This window comes from Hevea brasiliensis, chromosome 18 (genome assembly GCF_030052815.1).
Source record: "Hevea brasiliensis isolate MT/VB/25A 57/8 chromosome 18, ASM3005281v1, whole genome shotgun sequence".
NCBI lineage: Eukaryota > Viridiplantae > Streptophyta > Magnoliopsida > Malpighiales > Euphorbiaceae > Hevea > Hevea brasiliensis.
This window is the reverse complement of record NC_079510.1, coordinates 36,187,081-36,207,183: the sequence shown is the minus strand read 5'-3', so window position 1 is coordinate 36,207,183 and position 20,103 is coordinate 36,187,081. Positions and strand designations below refer to the sequence as shown.

The 20,103-nt window shown below is 33.9% G+C and overlaps 1 protein-coding gene across 1 annotated transcript; it reads left to right on the top strand.

Moving 5' to 3' along the window:
• Window positions 1-18,537: 18,537 nt before the first annotated feature.
• LOC110669364 (germin-like protein subfamily 1 member 13) lies at window positions 18,538-19,678 on the top strand. Its single transcript, XM_021831005.2, has 2 exons — window positions 18,538-18,739; window positions 18,841-19,678. The coding sequence occupies exons 1-2, from the start codon at window positions 18,616-18,618 to the stop codon at window positions 19,395-19,397; spliced, it is 681 nt and encodes a 226-aa protein (XP_021686697.1). The 5' UTR covers window positions 18,538-18,615; the 3' UTR covers window positions 19,398-19,678.
• Window positions 19,679-20,103: the final 425 nt, after the last annotated feature.

Here is a 20,103-nt window from a genome sequence, read left to right as displayed (position 1 = left end):
ATGAGCATGATTTTATTGAATAGAAAATTTATTATGAAATTAATCAAGCATTTGCCTATTCCTATTCCATTGTGTACTATAATTATCATTTACAAAGCATTAGCTCAAACCACATTTTCTCTAGCTGTTATCTATTTCAGATCAGTAGAATTCTACAGCTGATTCAAATATTCAGTCCATTTTCTGAAGAGGGACAATCTTTGATTTGTTCTCATGGTATGCCTGAATTCATTTTTTCTCGGGCTAATAATTAGTTTAGTTTATTGAACAGTTTAAGTTTTTATTTGAAATCTGTAGAGACTCCACAGTTTACTTATGGGATATTTATGATGTTTATTCAGTATTTTGTTTATTTGAATTTTGTCTATTTTTTGGGATTAGTAAGTGACAATATATTTATTCAAGATACTCTGATAAGGCTTGCATGATTTAAGAATACTTAAATTATGCGCCGGTCACGGCTCAGAATTTTGGGTTGTGACAAAGTTGGTATCAGAGCCCGGTTTAGGTCTAGTAAACTTGCGGAGCATAGGATCCTTAACGTCTTTTCAGTTTATCATTGCTTTAGATATCTGCGTCCTTCGTACTTTTTCACCTATCTTAATTTGGCTCACATTTTTAGATTTAATGCTTGTTTATTAAAATGAATAGGTGCATGGGTCTGTTAAACGTAAAAGGAGAGCTAGGGCCAAGGGTCTTAATGGTGCAAACTTAGATCCAATAGGGGAGGTACCACTTCAAACTATTAATCAGACATCTGAACAGACGCCTATGGCTAAGGCTGGGGCACAACCATTCTAATTAGCTACTGTAGCTCAAGCACCTATAGCTGATCAGATAACTGTGGCAGATCTAGCTGCGGGATTGCTTACAGTGAATCATGTTGTTAATACTATAACTGAGTACCTTACAACTCAACAACAACAACCAATGGTTGGCCCTATTTCAGCACCAGCTCAGGATAGGGCTCGATTTCTTGACTCCACAGACTTTCTCAAGCTAAAACCAAAGGAGTTCACTGGAGAGGATGCATTAGCTAATCCCTTAGATTTTTTAGATGACATGGAGAGGTGTTATGACACTATGGGTTGCAGTAGTGCTAGGATGGTGATGTTGGTAGGAAATCAGCTTAAGGGAGTTGCTCGTGAGTGGTATCTCTCTAAGAAGAATGAGCGACCCAAAGGTTCTATCCTTTGGCTTGAGTTTCACTTTCTCTTCTTAGAGCGATTTATCCCTCCTAATGTTCAAGAGGCTAAGGCTTTGGAGTTTGAAACCTTGAAGCAAGGCAACATGATAGTTACAAAGTATAAGATGAAGTTTACCAAATTATCTCGTTTTGGTAAACACTTGATTCCAAATGAGGAGAAAAAGGCTTGCAGGTTTGAAAAGGGCTTACGAGACAGGCTAATTGATCGTGTAGCTCCTTTACGACTACCTAAATATGAGAAGGTGGTTGATCAGGCTAGACAGATGGAGATGTATGATGATGAAGGTTGGGCTCATGAGCAGTGTAAGAGGTTTAAGAAAGATGGTCAGGGTAATCAGTTTAACAGAGGACAGAGTCATCAGGGTTCTTATCAGGGTAATAAGCAGGGTTCTTAGTCTACAGTTGATAATAGGGAACATCAATATAGAGTTGGTCAGGGACGTGAGCAGAGGACTCATGCAGGGTATAGTCAGATTAGCACTAGGCCTGTTTCCACTCCTTGTCAGCATTATGATAAGCTACATAAGGGCACTTGTCATTGGGTCACTGGAGCGTGCTTTGGTTGCGGACAGTTAGGACATCGTAGACAGGACTGTCCTACTAGTGGGACAACTCAGGATACTGGTCAGGCAGCACATTCTACTCCCTCTTAGGTTCAGCCAGTTTCATAGTATAGTGGTAGAAGTCAGGGTTCTGGTGGTCATGGTCAGGGTGGTAGAGGTTCTGGTGGTAGAGTATCTACTCAAACTCAGGGACAGACATCTAGTGGTAGAGGTCAAGCCAGGGTTTTGCTTTGACTCAGCAGGATGCTCAGGCATCTAATGCAGTAGTGACAGGTACACTTTCTATTTGTTCATTTGATGCTAGAGTACCGTTTGATCCCGATTCCACTCATTCCTTTATTTCTCCATACTTTTTCATGAGATTTAGTACACCACCTATTTTGTTAGAGTATATCTATATCAACACCTATGGCGAATGCAATAAACACTGATATGGTATATAGGGAATGTATAGTTCACATTGGAGATAGGGTATTAGCTGCAGATCTTGTTTCTTTGGATATGTTTGAGTTTGATGTGATTTTAGGCATGGACTAGTTAGCCACTTATCATGTTTCATTGGATTGCCACAATAAAATTTTATTTTTTAAAATTCTTGGGAAGGCAGAATTTTAATTTCAAGGAGATCGCAGTATAGCCTCTAGTAATCTTATCTCAGTAGTGAGTGCCAGGCGATTATTGCGAAAGAGGTATAAGGGGTATCTAGCTTATGTTAAAGACATTCAGCCAGAAGGTGTAGGTTTGGAGAATGTTACGGTAGTTAAAGAGTTCCCTGATGTGTTTCTAGAAGATTTATCAGGTTTACCCCTGAAGCGAGAGGTAGAGTTTAGTATAGACTTAGTTCCTAGAACTGAGCCCATATCTATGCCAACTTATCGTATGGCACCTGTAGAACTTAAGGAGTTGAATGAGCAGTTAGAGGACCTACTAGATAAGGGTTTTATTCGCCCTAGTGTTTCTCCATGGGGTGCTCCTGTGTTATTTGTACGAAAGAAGGATGGGTCTTTGAGAGTGTGCATTGATTACAGGCAACTGAATAAGGTGACTATGCGTAATAAGTATCCTCTTCCACACATAGATGACCTATTTAACCAACTTCAAGGTGCAAAGTGTTTTTCCAAGATTGATCTTTGATTTGGGTATCATCAATTGAGGGTCAAGAAAGAAGACATACTTAAGACTGCCGTTAGGACTAGGTATGGACAATATGAATTTCTTGTAATGCCTTTAGGTCTTACTAATCCCTAGCTGCTTTTAATGATCTCATGAATAGAGTTTTCAAACCTTTCTTAGATCAGTTTGTTATAGTGTTCATTGATGACATTCTAGTGTACTCAAAGAGTAAAGAAGAGCATGAGCAGCATTTGAGAATTGTCCTTCAGACCTTACGGGAACACAAGCTATATGCTAAATTCTCAAAATGTGAGTTCTGGTTAGATAGTGTGGCTTTCCTAGGCCATACAGTGTCTAAGGATCGGGTGTGTGTTGATAAGAAGAAAGTTGAGGCAGTGCTTCATTGGCCTAGACCCACAACTGCATCAGAGATTCGAAGTTTCTTGGGTTTAGCAGAGTATTATAGACGGTTTGTTCAAGACTTCTCTCGTATTGCAACACCTTTAACAAAGTTGACACAGAAGAATGTGAAATTTCAGTGGTCTGAGGTTTGTGGAAAAAATTTTCAGGAGCTTAAGACTCGTTTAACTACAGTACCAGTGTTAGCCCTTCCATCTAGATCAGGGGGTTATGCAGTGTATTATGATACTTCTAGGATTGGTTTAGGATGTGTTTTGATGCAGCATGGATGGGTTATTACATATGCTTCTCATCAGTTGAAAAGGCATGAGCAGAATTATCCAACTCATGATTTGGAAATGGCTGCAGTAATTTTTGTTTTGAAAATCTGGAGGCACTATATGTATAGTGAGACTTGTGAAATCTTCACTGACCACAAAAGTCTCAAATACATCTTTGACCAACGTGATCTTAATCTTAGGCAAAGGAGATGGGTAGAATTGCTGAAGGATTATGATTGCACCATACAGTATCACCCGGGAAAAGCTAATGTGGTGGTTGATGCTCTAAGTAGGAAGTCTTCTGGTAGTTTAGCCTATATATCTACCAAGAGGAGGCCTCTGATTGGTGAATTACATGAGTTACTAGATTAGGGTGTAGAATTTGAAATCATATCTGGATCATTCTTAGCACATTTTTTAGTTAAGCCTATCTTGATTGATCAAATCAAGGCTGCTCAGAAGAAGGATTCTCAGTTGTGTAAGATTATAGATAGTATCCATCAAGGCCAAGCTCAAGGGTTCATGTTAGATGATGATGGAGTTCTTCGTTATGGCGCTAGGCTTTGTGTCCCTAGTGTTGATGAGTTGAGAAGAGAAATCATGGAGGAGGCACACCATTCTGCTTACACAGTACACCCAAGTTCAACTAAGATGTACCGTGATTTAAGGAAGCATTATTAGTGGGGTGGCATGAAGAGGGATGTTGCAGACTTTGCTGCTAAATGTTTGACTTGTCAACAGGTTAAGGCAGAACATCAGAGACCATCTGGGTTACTTCACCTGTTACCTATTCCCAAGTGAAAGTGGGAGCACATTGCCATGGACTTTATTGTGGGTTTACCTAGTACACGAGGTGGTTATAATGCAATTTGGGTGATGGTGGACAGATTGACAAAATCTACTCATTTCCTTCCTGTGAAAACTATATATGACTTTGCTAAACTTGCACAGTTGTATATAGACAAGATTATTAGTCTTCATGATGTTCCAGTTTCCATTATCTCTGATCATGGTACTCAGTTTACTTCTCGATTTTGGAAGAAATTCCAATAAGCTTTGGAAACACGAGTAAACTTTAGTACTGCTTTTCACCCTCAGACAGATGGACAGTCAGAAAGGACCATATAGACGTTAGAGGACATGCTTCGTGCATGTGTTATGGATTTTAGTGGCTGTTGGGATTTTCATTTGACTTTAGTAGAGTTTGCTTATAATAATAGTTATTAGGCAAGTATAAAGATGGCTCCATATGAGGCATTATATAGTCGAAAGTGTAGGTCACCGATTTGATGGGATGAAGTTGGAGAAAGAAGGCTTATTAGACCAAAGTTGATACAATTAACTTCAGAGAAGGTTCGGCTAATTCGTGATAGACTTTTGATTGCTCAAAATCGATAGAAAAGTTATGCTGACCCTAAGCATAAAGATGTAGAGTTTATGGTTGGTGATCATGTATTTTCTAAGAGTTTCAACTATGAAAGGAATCATGAGATTTGGGAAGAAAAGGAAGCTTAGTCTTTGTTTTGTTAGTCCATTTGCAATTTTGAAGAGAATTGAGCAGTTGCTTACCGTTTAGCCCTTCCATCTGGTTTTGCACATATACATTCAGTTTTCCATATTTCTATACTTAGGAAGTATGTACCAGATCCATCTCATGTTTTGCAACCTCAGACCATACAATTTAGGGATGATATGTCATATGAGGAGCAATTTAGGGATGATATGTCATATGAGGAGCAACCAGTAAAGATTTTAGATCGACAAATTAGGAAACTCTGTTCTAAGAAAGTGGCTTTGATCGAAGTCTTGTGGCATAATCACTCAAGTAGTGAGGCCACATGGGAGGCAAAATCTGAAATGCGAGCCAAATATCCTCACTTATTTGATTCTTCATGTTAGAATTTTGTCTGTTTAAATTTGGGAACCGAATTTCTTTTAAGGGGGGGAAGTATGTGGAAATCCAATATTTTATCTATTTATTTATTTATTTATTTTAATTAGCTAACAATAATTTAATATATTTATCTAAAAAAAAGAATATTTTATTGGATGGCCTGCTTATATATATATATATATATATTATTTTTGAAATTAAATATATATCTGTAATCTGAACAACCTAGTTCAATAATAACTCTTATCCCATTCTACACCTAATGGAACTCTTGAAATATATATATCCTAATAATCTCTTTCTGCTAAACTTTGCTCTCAAAACCTGTTTATCACCTCCTTTTATACCAAATACTCTCAACAGATATTTTTATCATCTTTTATTTATTGTTTTATATATATATATATATATAAATTTACGATTTATAATCTGAAGTGCACAAAGAATCCCTAAATTTTTACTTCTCTATTCATCACCTTCAATTCTATTTTCAAGGTAAAAATTCTCGTTTTTTGTTCAATAATGGGTGAATTTGATTTTCTTTTCTTTTCTTGATCTGTTACAACTACTCTAGAAATTCATTTTTTTTATCATTAGTAGAATTTGGTTGATCATGATTACTGTGGGACAATAATATTGAATTTAGATTATATATATATATATATATATTCTTATTTTATTGTTAAAGTAATTATTATATTATTCATTTTTTATCTTTCTTTTTCCTTAATTTATTTTTATATATTTCTTAAATGAACCTATTTTTATTAATTTCATTATTATTAATATTATTATTACTATCAACTTTGGTTTTAAAATAAAAATTTATATATATATTTAATGGGTCTGTCATATTAGTTTAGTTGATCAAATAATTGCTATATTTTGGGTATGTAGGAGATTCGACTATTCAATCTGTCAGCTGAAATTGTCTCTTTTTTCTTGAATCTAGCTATTATCTTGAAGGTTTCAGTGAGTGATAATTATAGTATATGGCACCGTTTTAGTCCCTTTTAAAATTTATTAGCATTAAAATTGTTATTAAATGAAATTTTAAATCAATATTTTAACAATTATTTTACATGTGATTTTCTAGAGTTTTATTTTATTATTGAATTTTATTTTGATTTTGATTAAATAATTGATTTTGTCAATTATCTCTGCATTAGAGCCATTAGGTTTCCAGGAACAGGCCTTTAATGTCTTTTATATTGATTTATATCTAATTGTGGAATTTACAGATGTGTTACGTGGAATTGATTTGAGATTGATTTGATCTTATTAACTCTTTGAAATTATTGAAATAAACTGTTGGAATTACACTATCAGTTATTGTTCATTATCTGAAATCTTTGGGTTGATTTTGATTGATTTTTGAAAATTGATTTTCTGTTTTAAATTGGTACCTATACCCAGTATCTATATCTGCTATCTGGCCCCGCCGTGTGGACTATCACGGTATTAAGTTGCATTGTTGAGTTATGCATCATTCAAATTTATGGTTTGCATTAGTATCATATGCATTGATATCTGTGAAGGAGGAGGAAGGTATCTAATATCTTGTAGCGCGCTTACCATCTGCCCTTTGGTGATGTGGGGTATCATTACCTTGGTGTACTGTACCATAAAATTTTAATTGAATAAATTTCTTATATATATATATATATATATATATATATATGTTTTATGAAATTATTTTTATTAATGATTTGATAGCAAGAGCATTATTTTATTGAATAGAAAATTTATTGTGAAATTATTCAAGCGTCTGCCTGTTCTTATTCTGTTGTGTGCTATAATTATTATTCACTGAGTATTAGCTCAAACCACGTTTTCTCTGTCTGTTATCTGTTTCAAATCAGTAGAATTCTGCAGCTGATCCAAATATTCAATCCATTTTCTGAAGAGGAACAATCTTTGATTTGTTCTCATAGTATGCCCGAATTCATGTTTCCTCAGGCTAATAATTAGTTTAGTTTATTGAACAGTTTCAGTTTTTATTTGAAATCTATAGAGACTCTGCAGTTTATTTATGGAATATTTATGATGTTTATTCAGTATTTTGTTTATTTGAATTTTGTTTATTTTTTGGGATTAGTAAGTAACAATATATTTATTCAAGATACTCTGATAAGGCTTGCATGATTTAAGAATACTTAAATTATGCGCCGGTCACGGCTCAAAATTTTGGGTCATGACAAGCATGTGTGAAGAGTCAGGAACATACTTCCTAAGCATGAAAATGTGAAACACTGGGTGGACATGAGAAATGTAACACCCTAGGCAAATCCCACATCGGCAAAACACGGGAGAGATGCTGGGTTTATAAGTTGATGGTTCATAACCTCTATTGACGCGTTTTAAAACCGTGAGGGCTTCGGCCCAAAGCGGACAATATCACTAGTGGGCCGGGCCATTACAAGAAAGGCTTAGTGGTAATTCCAACCGGTAGGCAACTGCTCTTATCTTGTCCTTGATCTCAAAAGGCCCTATGTATCGAGGTGCCAGCTTACCTTTCTTCCCAAACCTCATGACCCCTTTCATAAAGGAGACCTTTAGGAATGCATAGTCACCCGCTATAAATTCTACATCCCTCCGTTTAGGATCTACATGGATGGTTAAAAACATTTTACATCTATCTGCCCCTGTTGTAGTGCACCAGCTACCGTCCTCCTTCTGAAACTAAACCATCACATCTGACTACTCGTTTACCTTTTTCTGACATCTCTAGTACCCACAACACTCCCATTGCACCCTATTGTGATATCTTACAATTCTAGCCTTTGTTTCCCTTCATTACCAATCTCTGTGTCATAAAGATCTTACTCATACGACTTGGTTTGCCATGTATTGTGAAGTTCCCTTCTGAAGTAACTACTTCTGTACGCACCTTACCAGAGATCACTACTAATCCTACTGGTCATTAAAACTTTAGCAAGACTTCCTCTGTGCTTAAAGCACCTATATTTCCTGGTTCCATGATATTATGAGCTTCCAGCCTATTTTTTACCATGAGATCCCTGTACCAACTCCTACCTATCTTATGTAACTAACTATGTAGAGCTCCATCCAAATGCCAAACATCCATATTCTATCTATCAATATTGGAAAGTGAAAGGGGTCTCTTATCTGACTTGACAAAGGTCTATGTATTTCAGAATAACTTAATTAGCATGACTTTATCATTCCTCATTCCTCTAGAATGAAAGTTGTTCGACTTCGATCTAAAATTTCTTATTATTTGATGTACTTTTTAACACATTGGCACTTAGATCGAGGCTCCACTATTCTCTTAACCTCTATCATTTTTCATAACTTTTCCTTTTTCACCCTTGTGTCTCTTTCTTTGAAGATGTCCGTCCCATCATTAAATGTGGGCCTTTAATTATTTCTTAGTCTAACATGATTGCTAGCTTCAATACTTTTAGAATTTTAACGCTGCGATTTGTTCCTACTAATACATCCTTCATGTTATATAACATTGCAGTGTCGACCAACTACTTATGCTCTACAACACATGCAATTCACCATGGAAGGTTCCTACTATTCCTCCTTCCCCAACTTGACCATTAGAACATTATTATTCCCTACTACCCTTTATAGTAAGTTGCTCATCATTGTTAGTTAGGGGCTCCTTAACCTATAAGTTCTATCAGGACTAACATGGCCGTGGGAAATATGTGTTGTACTATAATCTCAAGTAAGATATTTCACGTATTCACTCTCCTTGATATAGCCACATCTACTGCCCACATCTTTCCAAACTTCAGTCTCAAATTTACCCATCAGCAAAGTTACATCCATCGAATATTATCCGCAGGTAGCATTCCATCTAGCTTATAGTTTAGAAAGGCTGCAAGTCTTGGTAACTAACTTGATTTAACTCCTGTCACTACCTTGATTGTCCTATCATCCTTGACCTTAAGTATGCACTTACCATCATTCTCTTCTCAGGATATTGTGTATGAACTGGTGCCTACTCAATTCTCTATTAACTGGATTACCTCGACACAGTTTCCCTTTCATATATAGCCTTCTAGAGCCAAAAGCACAAGCTAAACTTTAAGAGATAGAGAAATCTCCTCCTACAGCCAACAACAAATGATTGTCTGTATAATAATGTTTAACCTGTGTCTTTTGGTCTTCCTCTTCAAATTTCATCAACGCTTAGCAATTATTTTTGCTCTACTTATAAGATATTAGCCCCACCAACCCTCTGTTATACTACTGTCCAACTTAACATGCCATCATTATCTTGTCCCTTGCCTTATGTTGTATTTCAGAAGATACCTCTTGTTAACAGATTCTTCCAAAGCTAGCCTCAATCATATCTACTGTCATTATTGCTTTACTGTAAAGTGATTTTTTTGGTCACACTGAAGACATATGCCTGACATTCATAATGAACCTCTAACTACCTTGTCACTATCTCAAAAGCCTAACCTAAAGTCTATGTGTCATTATCTATCATTCTTTTCTCTCATCATGCTTATTTGATCCATTAGATTGACTTTCATTCAACTTACTACTTACTAACTTCTTTTCTTTGCCTGATAAGACAATTCAGAACACTATTGCACACCTTCTAGCTTTTGCTTATTATTGTTGTATTCCTCACTTAACCTTCCTAATACTATTAACAAGTTAAAGGAATCTAACCCCCTTGCTATCCACTTCACCTTAGAAATGGGGAGCAAACAGAGGCTGATCCAATCCTATAACTTCAAGCTCCACATTTTGGCCCCTAACACTGCTCCAATTATGACCTGCTTTGAGTTTTACACTTTTAGGTTTTATACCATGACAAGCATTCTCCTTAATGATGTCCTTTTCTAAGCTCTCTATCCTTACCTTTCTGTTTATCTCATTTACCTTTTTTAGAACTGCATTTTGCCTCCTCTGTATCTTGACTCTACTTTTCCTAATCTTATCCTAATATGGGCTTTTTGGTTTGTTCTTTAGCCAACTCCTTTTATCTTATCCAAATCCCAATTTTGACTATTTTATTCTTTAGCTCTATTCTCTTTCTTGATCTGACTATCATGTCAGAAATTTATATCCCTTCACTGTCTCTATCAAGTCACCAATACTTTAATATTGTTCAAAATTGGTCCTCTAACCACTCTAGCTAGTACTTCTACTGGCATTCAGGTTATCTTTCTTGTAGCATTTAGGTTATCTTTCTTGTTCCCTTTTACACTTCCTCTATATATATATATATATATATATATATATATATATATATATATATATATTCATATTCATATTCTATGATTTATCTATGCTAACTTCTATCTTTATCCTTTCCTTCATTTAGAGTATACTCTTATCTTGAGCAATAAGAGGCCAAGGAGGATATATATATATATATATATATATATATATATATATATATATATATATATATATATATATATATATATATATTCATATTCATATTCTATGATTTATCTATGCTAACTTCTATCTTTATCCTTTCCTTCATTTAGAGTATACTCTTATCTTGAGCAATAAGAGGCCAAGGAGGAACTCAGGGAATAGTAGTTGATCATTCGCTGTGTAATCTCTATTCCTACCCATTAAACTACAAAATACCCTCTACTACCTCGAGATGGAGATTTATAGAGATTCTATTTTCTCATTTCAACTTAAATAGCCAAACTTAAGGTATTGGCTACCCAAACTTATCATTAACTCAAAAGCTTTATGTACTTCATAATCTTATCACTTATGATTCCTATAGTGGGATTTGTGTCCTCTTTAGGTTACCTGAACTAATAACTCTCTATCAAAGCTTACAATCCTAACTGGGATGCCATTCAGTTAGTCACCAACACCAATAGTAATCTGCTGTCTCACTTGAAGGACATGATCATACTCTGTAACACATCTAACAATAAGAGAGGTACTACATCTACTACATTGCCACAACTATATAAAGTTATTTGCTCTCTTATCATACTGTAAAATCCCCTAAAACATAATCTCATAGGCTATGAACATTATTCCTAGCCTCTGATCTCTTTGAGACAGCAAGGTTGTACTTTGAACCTCGTTGACACACAAAGGATATACTATTCTTACTAAACTTTAGGCAAAAAAATCCATTGTAATGCAAAAACTGTCTAAGATCCCACACCGAAGACTAGATGGTCTCACTCTATAATTACTACCTTTACTTTGTAACTAAGTTAAAACCTTTAGTCTTATGGCAACTCCTGATATAACTCTAGCTCATGTGAAAGTGATTGAGTCATTGACTCTAGCTACCACTCCACTATGATCTTTGATACTTTAGCTCAAGGATTTAAACCCCTAACTAGGAATTCCAAACTCTTTTACAGAAATATAACTCTGTTTTGGCATAACTATACCAAAACAGAGGCTGTCTGCAACCACCTTCATCATGGTGCATCATGGGGAAGCATGCAGCTTTACACAATAATCCTATATCGATACTATAATCTGCAGGTTATAGCACAAACATCGGGAATATTGCATAGTACTACAATACATCTAAACAGACTAGGTTCCCTAATCTCTTATCTTTCTGGAACCCACTGATACTATAAACTTACTTTGACTGGGCTATCCACTAACGACTACTAATAGTGATATCTTGACCCCTATCTAGGGTAGCTATACTACCATAACTCACCTTTATGTACTCATGCCTTATGCTAGATAGGCATGCCACCTAGTCCCATACTGATAAAAAACACAGAACTTCTTGGAGTATGCATCCCCATGGCAGACCTCAACACGTCTATTAGCTCAAGTTCACATCACTATGTACTCCATAAAAAATAAGATACTAGACTGAAGCACTTTTACACTACTAAAGGAAAAAATGCAAAATCTAAAAATAAGAAACTACAGAAGAAGACAAAATATGATCCTATACTCTGCATATGGCCCCTTGACAAGACTTTTTTTAAAACCCTAGACATGCACTTCCCATGAATCTAGAGCCTAAGCTCTGATACTAACTTTGTCAAGACTCAAATTATGGGCTAGACCAGCACTAGGACTTGGGTCAGCATAAGGCCCCTAAAGCCCGTAGTAAGCTTAACTGTTCTAGCCCAACCATGAAGCGCATACTCTAAGTCCCAATTCAAGAAACTAACCAAATAGAGTTCGACCATAAGCTAGACTATCCAATAGGGAGTTCTTAACTCACTCGACCTGTAATCACAAAATATATCCATTTGGGGAGCTCAGCTCACCCTCATAATACTCAACATAGTAATTTAATTAAATGAGAGCTCAGCTCCCTCATCCAAGACAAATACCCATTCTATATATCCATACGCGCATAAATATTAAGTTTACAATTTCAAAATATAAATAAACTATTATAGTCTCAAACCAATTAAAATACTTCTAACACATGCGGAGTTCTAGATTGATAATCAATACGATATAATATTGATATTTGCTGCTAATAGACTTGCGAGGGAGGAAGCAGGTTAATCATAAAAAGAATTTTTCTGTATCCTAGAAAAAAAAAGGGTGAACAGTAGTGAGCGTTCGACTCATAGAGTAAGATATTGATTTAAATATAATTTCTATAACTATCTAGGGCTAATGCATCCTGAAGGATGAAATGCAGCATATATCAATATATTCAACTAAGTTCAAATAATATTCACACAAAGAATAATGGAGCACTCACACTCCCTTAAGTTACATCAATCAAATATATATATATATATATATGGGAGCTGATCCCCTACACAGCTCTCTTAATTCCAACATCTGCCAGCAAGATCAACTCGAGCCAGACTTTCTCTTAATAATCTAAATGCAGGGGTCAGTGAGATCAACTCAAAGTCATACCCACCCCGACTTATCATAAAAAGGACCTGGCCCCAAGTGGGACTAGCTCAAGTCAATCTGCCCGTCCTACCCATATCCAATACCACACCTCACACACGTTGACACACGCACACAGCTCTAAATTACCCTAAGGCGACACCCACATCAATTTTATCAAATAATAATGTAATACAAAGTGTGCCTATAATAGCTATATACATATAATTATAAGTGAAAGCATAAGCATGTTTTGTATGTATAATAATATTGAAATTATAAATAAAATTAATATCTATTCACAGTAAACAGAAAATCATTGTGGCTGCTGAGTGGAGGAAGATGGCTGACCCTAATTATCTAAATAATTGTATTATAAAGTTATCAGAATTAACTCAAAAAGACTTTAATGAGTCAAAAGACAGCCTAACTTATGCTAAAAATCTTGCAGAGTTTTTCCTGTATCTAGGATCTACCCAACCTACAAAGTAGCTCAAATCACACTTCTAAAATCACAAGTCTCAAATTCACATCTCAACAACATCATCTGGCCCTTCTTGGGCTCTCCAAACCAGTCAAAAGTTACACACTCAGAAAATTTAATTATACTCCCTAAAACTGATATTTTGCAAAAATTATTCAAACAAGTCTAAAAATTTTAAAATTTTGCCCCACGGTCCTTAACAATGTTATAAGGCTATTGCAAAAAGATTTATAATTTTCTAGTCACCCACGAATATTTTATGGATTTTATTTTAAATTCAGTATTAGGCAAAAATGAACAACATGAAGTTCGGGTTTACCTACGCTAATTCTGATGCCTGGAACTCATCTGAGGCGTTTGAAAATGGTGGTGAGGACTATAATTTTGACCCGTTTGCAAAGCAGCTCTAGCAGCTCGCCTGTTCGGCTCAAAAATACAGATCCAGTCGCCAGTGAAATTCTGCAAAACGAAGGTACCTACTAGAGGCTCACAATACCAGGAGTTAGAATATAATTTTTAAGAAATTAAATAGGCTCATTTAAAGCTCAAAAAAATACTGCGAAGTCTGTGGGACCCATCGGATTTTTGGTGTCAGAAAATTTTGAAATTTATATCACCGTGAAACTTTTGCCGAATGGAGCACGCCGGTACTTATGGAATCTCTGTGGGGTTCCCCATTTGGGAGAAATTTAGCCTAAAAATCGAAATGGACTAAAATTTTTCGGGCTTAAATTGGACAAAGTGATCGATGAAAATTCATATTCTTAGTGTCTTTAAAAAATTGTCAAAGTATAAAAGGTGATTGGGACTGAACCCAGTCCAATTGGTTGCCGGATCAGCTGGAATCAGCCATAGAAGTCGAAGAGTCGCGCTGCGCATAGGAGGGACTTTAACTCAATTTTTCGATGTCCTGGGGCTACAGCCGGCGATGGGGATGGTTGATGGTGGGGATGGTTACTGGTGGTGCGCCGGCGAGCTAGGGAGGAGGGGGAGGTGGTGGACGACAATGTGGAGGAGAGAGGAGAGAGAAAATGAAGAGGGAAGGGGAGGTGCCTGATGTGATGCGGAAGGAAGGAAGAAAAAGGAAAAATGAGCCAGTTTGATTCGACCAGTCCCATCCTGTCCGGTTCAATTCGGCTGGTTTGGTTCAAGATACCTGAAATTAAGTTTTACTCTACCCTGGGACTCAAAATGAGACTCAAAAATTCTGAAAAAATTACCGAAAAATTAAAAAAATTTGTGGAGTCAAAATATATTTTTAAATTTGCCACGTGATCTTTAAATAAATTTTTAAAAATCAATAAAAATTATTATCTTAAGAAAATCAAATCCAATTTTAAAAATCTAAAAAATTTCAAATAAATTTTCATAATATTTAATGTAATAAAATATTATAATTTTTATATAAAATAATTATTTAAAAATTTGAAGTGTTACATGCTTTAACTCCATAATAAGTAATGATGAATACAATATTTAGATAATTGCATATGTAATATTTAGATGTATATTATTTTAAAAGTAAAATATAAATAATCACATATAATATATTTTTAATTAAAAATTAAAATTTTAAAAATCATAAATTTTATTTGTCCTTTTTAATTTCGTCATGGATGGTATAAGAGAGAAACGATTAATGAGAGTTGTGTAGTTTTTACTGCAAATGTTGTTTAGAGAGACAACTATCGCCACATTTGGTAAGGGAAATTGTAGGGTTTCATTGAGGAAAAATTATATAATAAAATTGACGTATGTATAATAGTTTTATTATAATTATTAATTGTGGTAGGTTCCATCATAATCAATTATTATAATTAAATCATTATATGAACAACAATTATACTATTGTCAATGAGAGTTAGGACGAGAAAAAGAGAGGAATATGAATGTCAATTCTAGTAAAATTATATTATTTAAAATATATTTTTTTTTTTTAAACATCCGTTTTATTTATTAGAAAAAAAAAAACCCTTTTCATTTCATAACAATACATATGAATTAAAAGAAAATAATATATATAAAAAATAGAGTAAAATTCAAATTTGAAATCCTCCACTGATTCTTGGAAGACATAAGAATACCAATCAGGTAGATATTATTATTTAACTTTATTAAGGAGACGTACAGAGATTTTGATATTTTAATCTCTATTTTCTGGCACGTACTCAATAATTACATTACTATTTTTGTATTAATTAATTATCACATGTTTTTGGTGGTCAAAAGTGGACCTTATTCTCCATTGAGCCTTCCGTTCCTTTTCATTTCATAACAATAATTATCACATGTTTTTGGTGGTCAAAAGTGGACCTTATTCTCCATTGAGCCTTGATGAATAACAAATGACACAAGTAAATACGACATAACCTATTGAGGCTTCATTTGGAAAAAGAGAATCATTTACAAGAAATAAATGGGCAGCAGCAGCCATAAATTTGTAGTGTAGCCATTTTCAAAAATGCCAATTACCCATTTGAATGTAGCTTTGAATTATGAAATAATTAAGAAGAGGAATCAAACAAAGGAGAAGAGGCCAAGATGACAGAGAGAGAATTCGAAATGCATTGCAATGAATGAAAAGGGCAATTATTGCAGCGACGGATCATGAGCAGTACCACAGAAAGAGACCAATTCTGTCTTTATATTGCAATTCAACAAACAAAATGGATGATTGCCATTTTTATGTGCAGGATAGAGGCGCGTTTCGTTTTTAATTATACTCGTGTCGAACACATAATGGCAATCATTTATAATTAATATTCTTCCGTACTTATTACCGCTTAGTGTATAATATTTGGTTAATTTCACTAAAATAATATATATATTTTTAAATTCTTTTATTTAAACCTCAAATAGAAATGAGAAAGAAAGAAAAAAAAAAAAAAAAAGGAAAATTATATTTTTCAAATCCTTGTAATTGACCCAAAAAATTTACTCTAATGGGCCCAACAGATCTAATCCCATTGGTGTGTTGTATACCAATCTACTAAAGATGGACTGGCTTTTTGTGGTGAAATTACTGCGTACAATGTAATTCTCAGCCCATCCTCATTACATAGAGATTAACCAGTTCCACTTCAGGTTGTGGAACACATTTGTTGTAAAAACAGGTATTCTGATTTCCTTCGTTTCAAATAAATTATTTGTACTAAAAAATTTTAATTAATTTTTATATAATTATTTTTATTTTTATTATTTTAAAAATATTTTTTAAAAATTTAGAAAAATTAAATTATTTTATTTTAAATATTTAAATTAACAAAAAAAAATTGATTGAATTGAATTCTTATAAAATTTTAATTTCTAAACAGAAGTATTATGAAAAAGAATGCTAATGAGATTTTGTCAAGTTGAACATTAAATCTGTTTTTTTTATCAGTAAGTTTAATTTAATATTATTATTAAAGTCATAAGCTAATGAGATTTTGAGTTTGAATGTCCATCATAATAATATTTTTAAAATCATTTAATGATTATCACAAAATCTGTTTTTTTTTATCAGTAAGTTTTAATTTAATATTATTATTGAAGTCATAAGCTGATAAGAGTTTGAGTTTGAATGTCCATCATAATAATCTTTTTTAAATCATTTAATGATTATAACAAGATCTGCTTCTTTTTTTTTTTTTTAATCTGTAAGTTTTAATTTAATATTATTATTGAAGTCATAAGCTAATGAGATGTTGAGTTTGAATGCCCATCATAATAATATTTTTAAAATCATTTAATGATTATAACAAAATGAGGTTTAAAGAGAATTATTCTAATTGAACTAAAGTTTGCTGACAATAAAAGTGTAAACTGTCGACTGCCTAGCAATAGCTACCTAAAAAATAAATTACAGCAGTCAAGCTAAAACTAATTTCTTCTAACAACTTTAGTGCAGCTCTTCAACACTTCGTTTTCTTGCTCAACAAATTAGTTAACGTAGTTACAGAGAGCTCGAATTCATATGAAAATGGACTCATTAATCATTAGATAAAATATTTACATATAGATTTATATATTTTATAAACACATTTTAATTAATTTTACACATATATCGATATAAATATCTAATTTAAGAGTTGTTAAATTTATTCTTATATTAATTTTAGTTTATATTAGATGCACCCAATTAGTTATTGTTGTTGTATATGATCCAAGGTGGAGAAATTTAATTTTAAGAAGATAGTTCAATTAATTAATTAATTAATTATTTCACTCATGGCTCAAAATCATCATCTTATCTAGAAAAATTATATAATACATTGGTTATTCTATATAGGATAGCTTACATAGAATGGTAATTCAATGATAAATATACATATATGCATGGTGAGTCCTTACAAATTGTAACCACCAAGGCTTTTTTTTTTTTTTTTTAGTTTCAATGCTGTATTTATATATTTATCAATATCTTATTATTTTACCATTTTAAGTAATGTTGCTTCACTCTATAATTTCTCCTTATCTGGTGCAGGCGGTATCCATATTGCCGACAGACTAAACAGTAAGACTTGGGTTTTGAAATTTGAAAAATGAAAGATAATGAGAATATATTAGAGCCCACTTGCTTAGAAAATGTAACCAAAATAATTGATCAAAGAGATTATTTAATAGTGAAATTAAGAAATTAAGAGCCTGCAAAATGCCAATGAATAATATATGGACAATTTCCAAAGTCAAAAAAATATGGCGACGCAACGTATAGAAAGAGAAATTAACTTTGTTCTCTTTGCTGATGAGCAGTAGGGTTTTCTTGTCTTCCTAGTCTATAAATAGCCATGCATCCCATGCAAGATTTATCGCAACCTTAACAAGCTAATTAAGCAATAAAAACATCCAAGGCAAAACTCTAAGCTCCCAACCAGAAGATGAAAGTTGTTAATTTCCTTGTAGCTCTTGCAGTCTTGGCTTTGGTTTTCTCCTCTGCCATTGCCTATGATCCCAGCCCTCTCCAAGACTTCTGTGTTGCAAGCAATGGCTCCGATTCTGCTGGTACGTATGGGGATCTCAACTTTCTCTTTCTCCTTTTTTTTTTTTTTTGTTTTCTTTCTTTTCTCTTTCTAAGTGATCAAAACTACATATTCTTCATGCAGTGTTTGTGAATGGAAAATTCTGCAAGGATCCAAATCATGCGACGGCAGATGATTTCTTCTTTTCTGGACTTAATATGGCTGGAAACACCTCAAACCAACTTGGAGTGCATATCAATATCATAGATGCTGATGTGATCCCAGGACTTAACACAAACGGTATAACATTAGTACGTATTGATTTTGCAGCCAATGGTGGCCTAAACCCACCACACAATCACCCTCGGGCTGCCGAGCTACTTACAGTCTTGGAAGGAACAGTCTATGCTGGTTTTGTCACATCTAATCCTGATCATCGCCTTTTCACCAAAGTTCTAAAGCCAGGAGATGTGTTTCTATTTCCATTTGGGCTGATTCACTTCCAGTTGAATATTGGAAAAACCCCAGCAGTTGCATTGGCTGTATTAACTAGCCAAAATCCAGGAGTCGATACAATAGCAAATGCAGTTTTTGGATCCAATCCACCCATTAATCCTGATGTTCTAACAAAGGCATTCCATCTAGACAAAAATCTGGTGAGCAAGCTTCAAAAACAAGTGTGGGTGGATCCATCAGAATAGCTATAATTAGTGGATATATATGTGTGTGTGTGTGTGGCAGTTAATTTCCTCATTCTACCATCTTATCTGCAATTGTAATAAAGAGGATGCCCTGCTCCCGCCGCTAGCTAGTGATTTTGTGTCATTTTGATATTCCTCTCAAAGTTGCACTGTAACAAGTCTGACTATGCTTATGTGACCAAATACTCCTACGCACTGAACTAAAGCTCAGTGCTATAAGAGAAAAAGTCATTATTTTGTGAAAGTGATTCAAAATAAAAACATATGAATAGTGTTATTTATATGGTGATCTTAAAATTGGGTACAATCATTATCTTCACAAATTTTATATAAGTTAAAAATTTTCACTTTTTCTCATCCAACTAATTCAGAAATTTGTTATTAACTAATTCGTCGTCAAAAGTTCAAACCTTTATTAATTGTTTATGGATTGATGTCATCTGTTGGATTGTTTGAAATATGACTCTCCATGTTAGCTTCATCCATTTCTAGGATTCTTGAAGTATAGACATCTATTTCCATTTTCAAATACAAGTTAATTATTTGTCTCACGCCTCATTTGTTTCACAGAAAATAATTTATGTATAAAAAATATTAAAAATATATTTTATTATTTAGTTATAATATTAAATTAATGATATATATTTATATCATCTATGTACGTATAAGTGTTCACACACTTTAATAAAATTATCAAAGTCTAAAA

What these genes read in the sequence shown, in the direction of transcription:
- LOC110669364 (XM_021831005.2), top strand. Translation starts at nt 18,616, where the DNA reads ATGAAAGTTGTTAATTTCCTTGTAGCTCTTGCAGTCTTGGCTTTGGTT. An exon ending in CAATGGCTCCGATTCTGCTG is followed by an intron (nt 18,740 to 18,840) that starts GTACGTATGGGG and finishes TTCTTCATGCAG; the next exon opens with TGTTTGTGAATGGAAAATTC.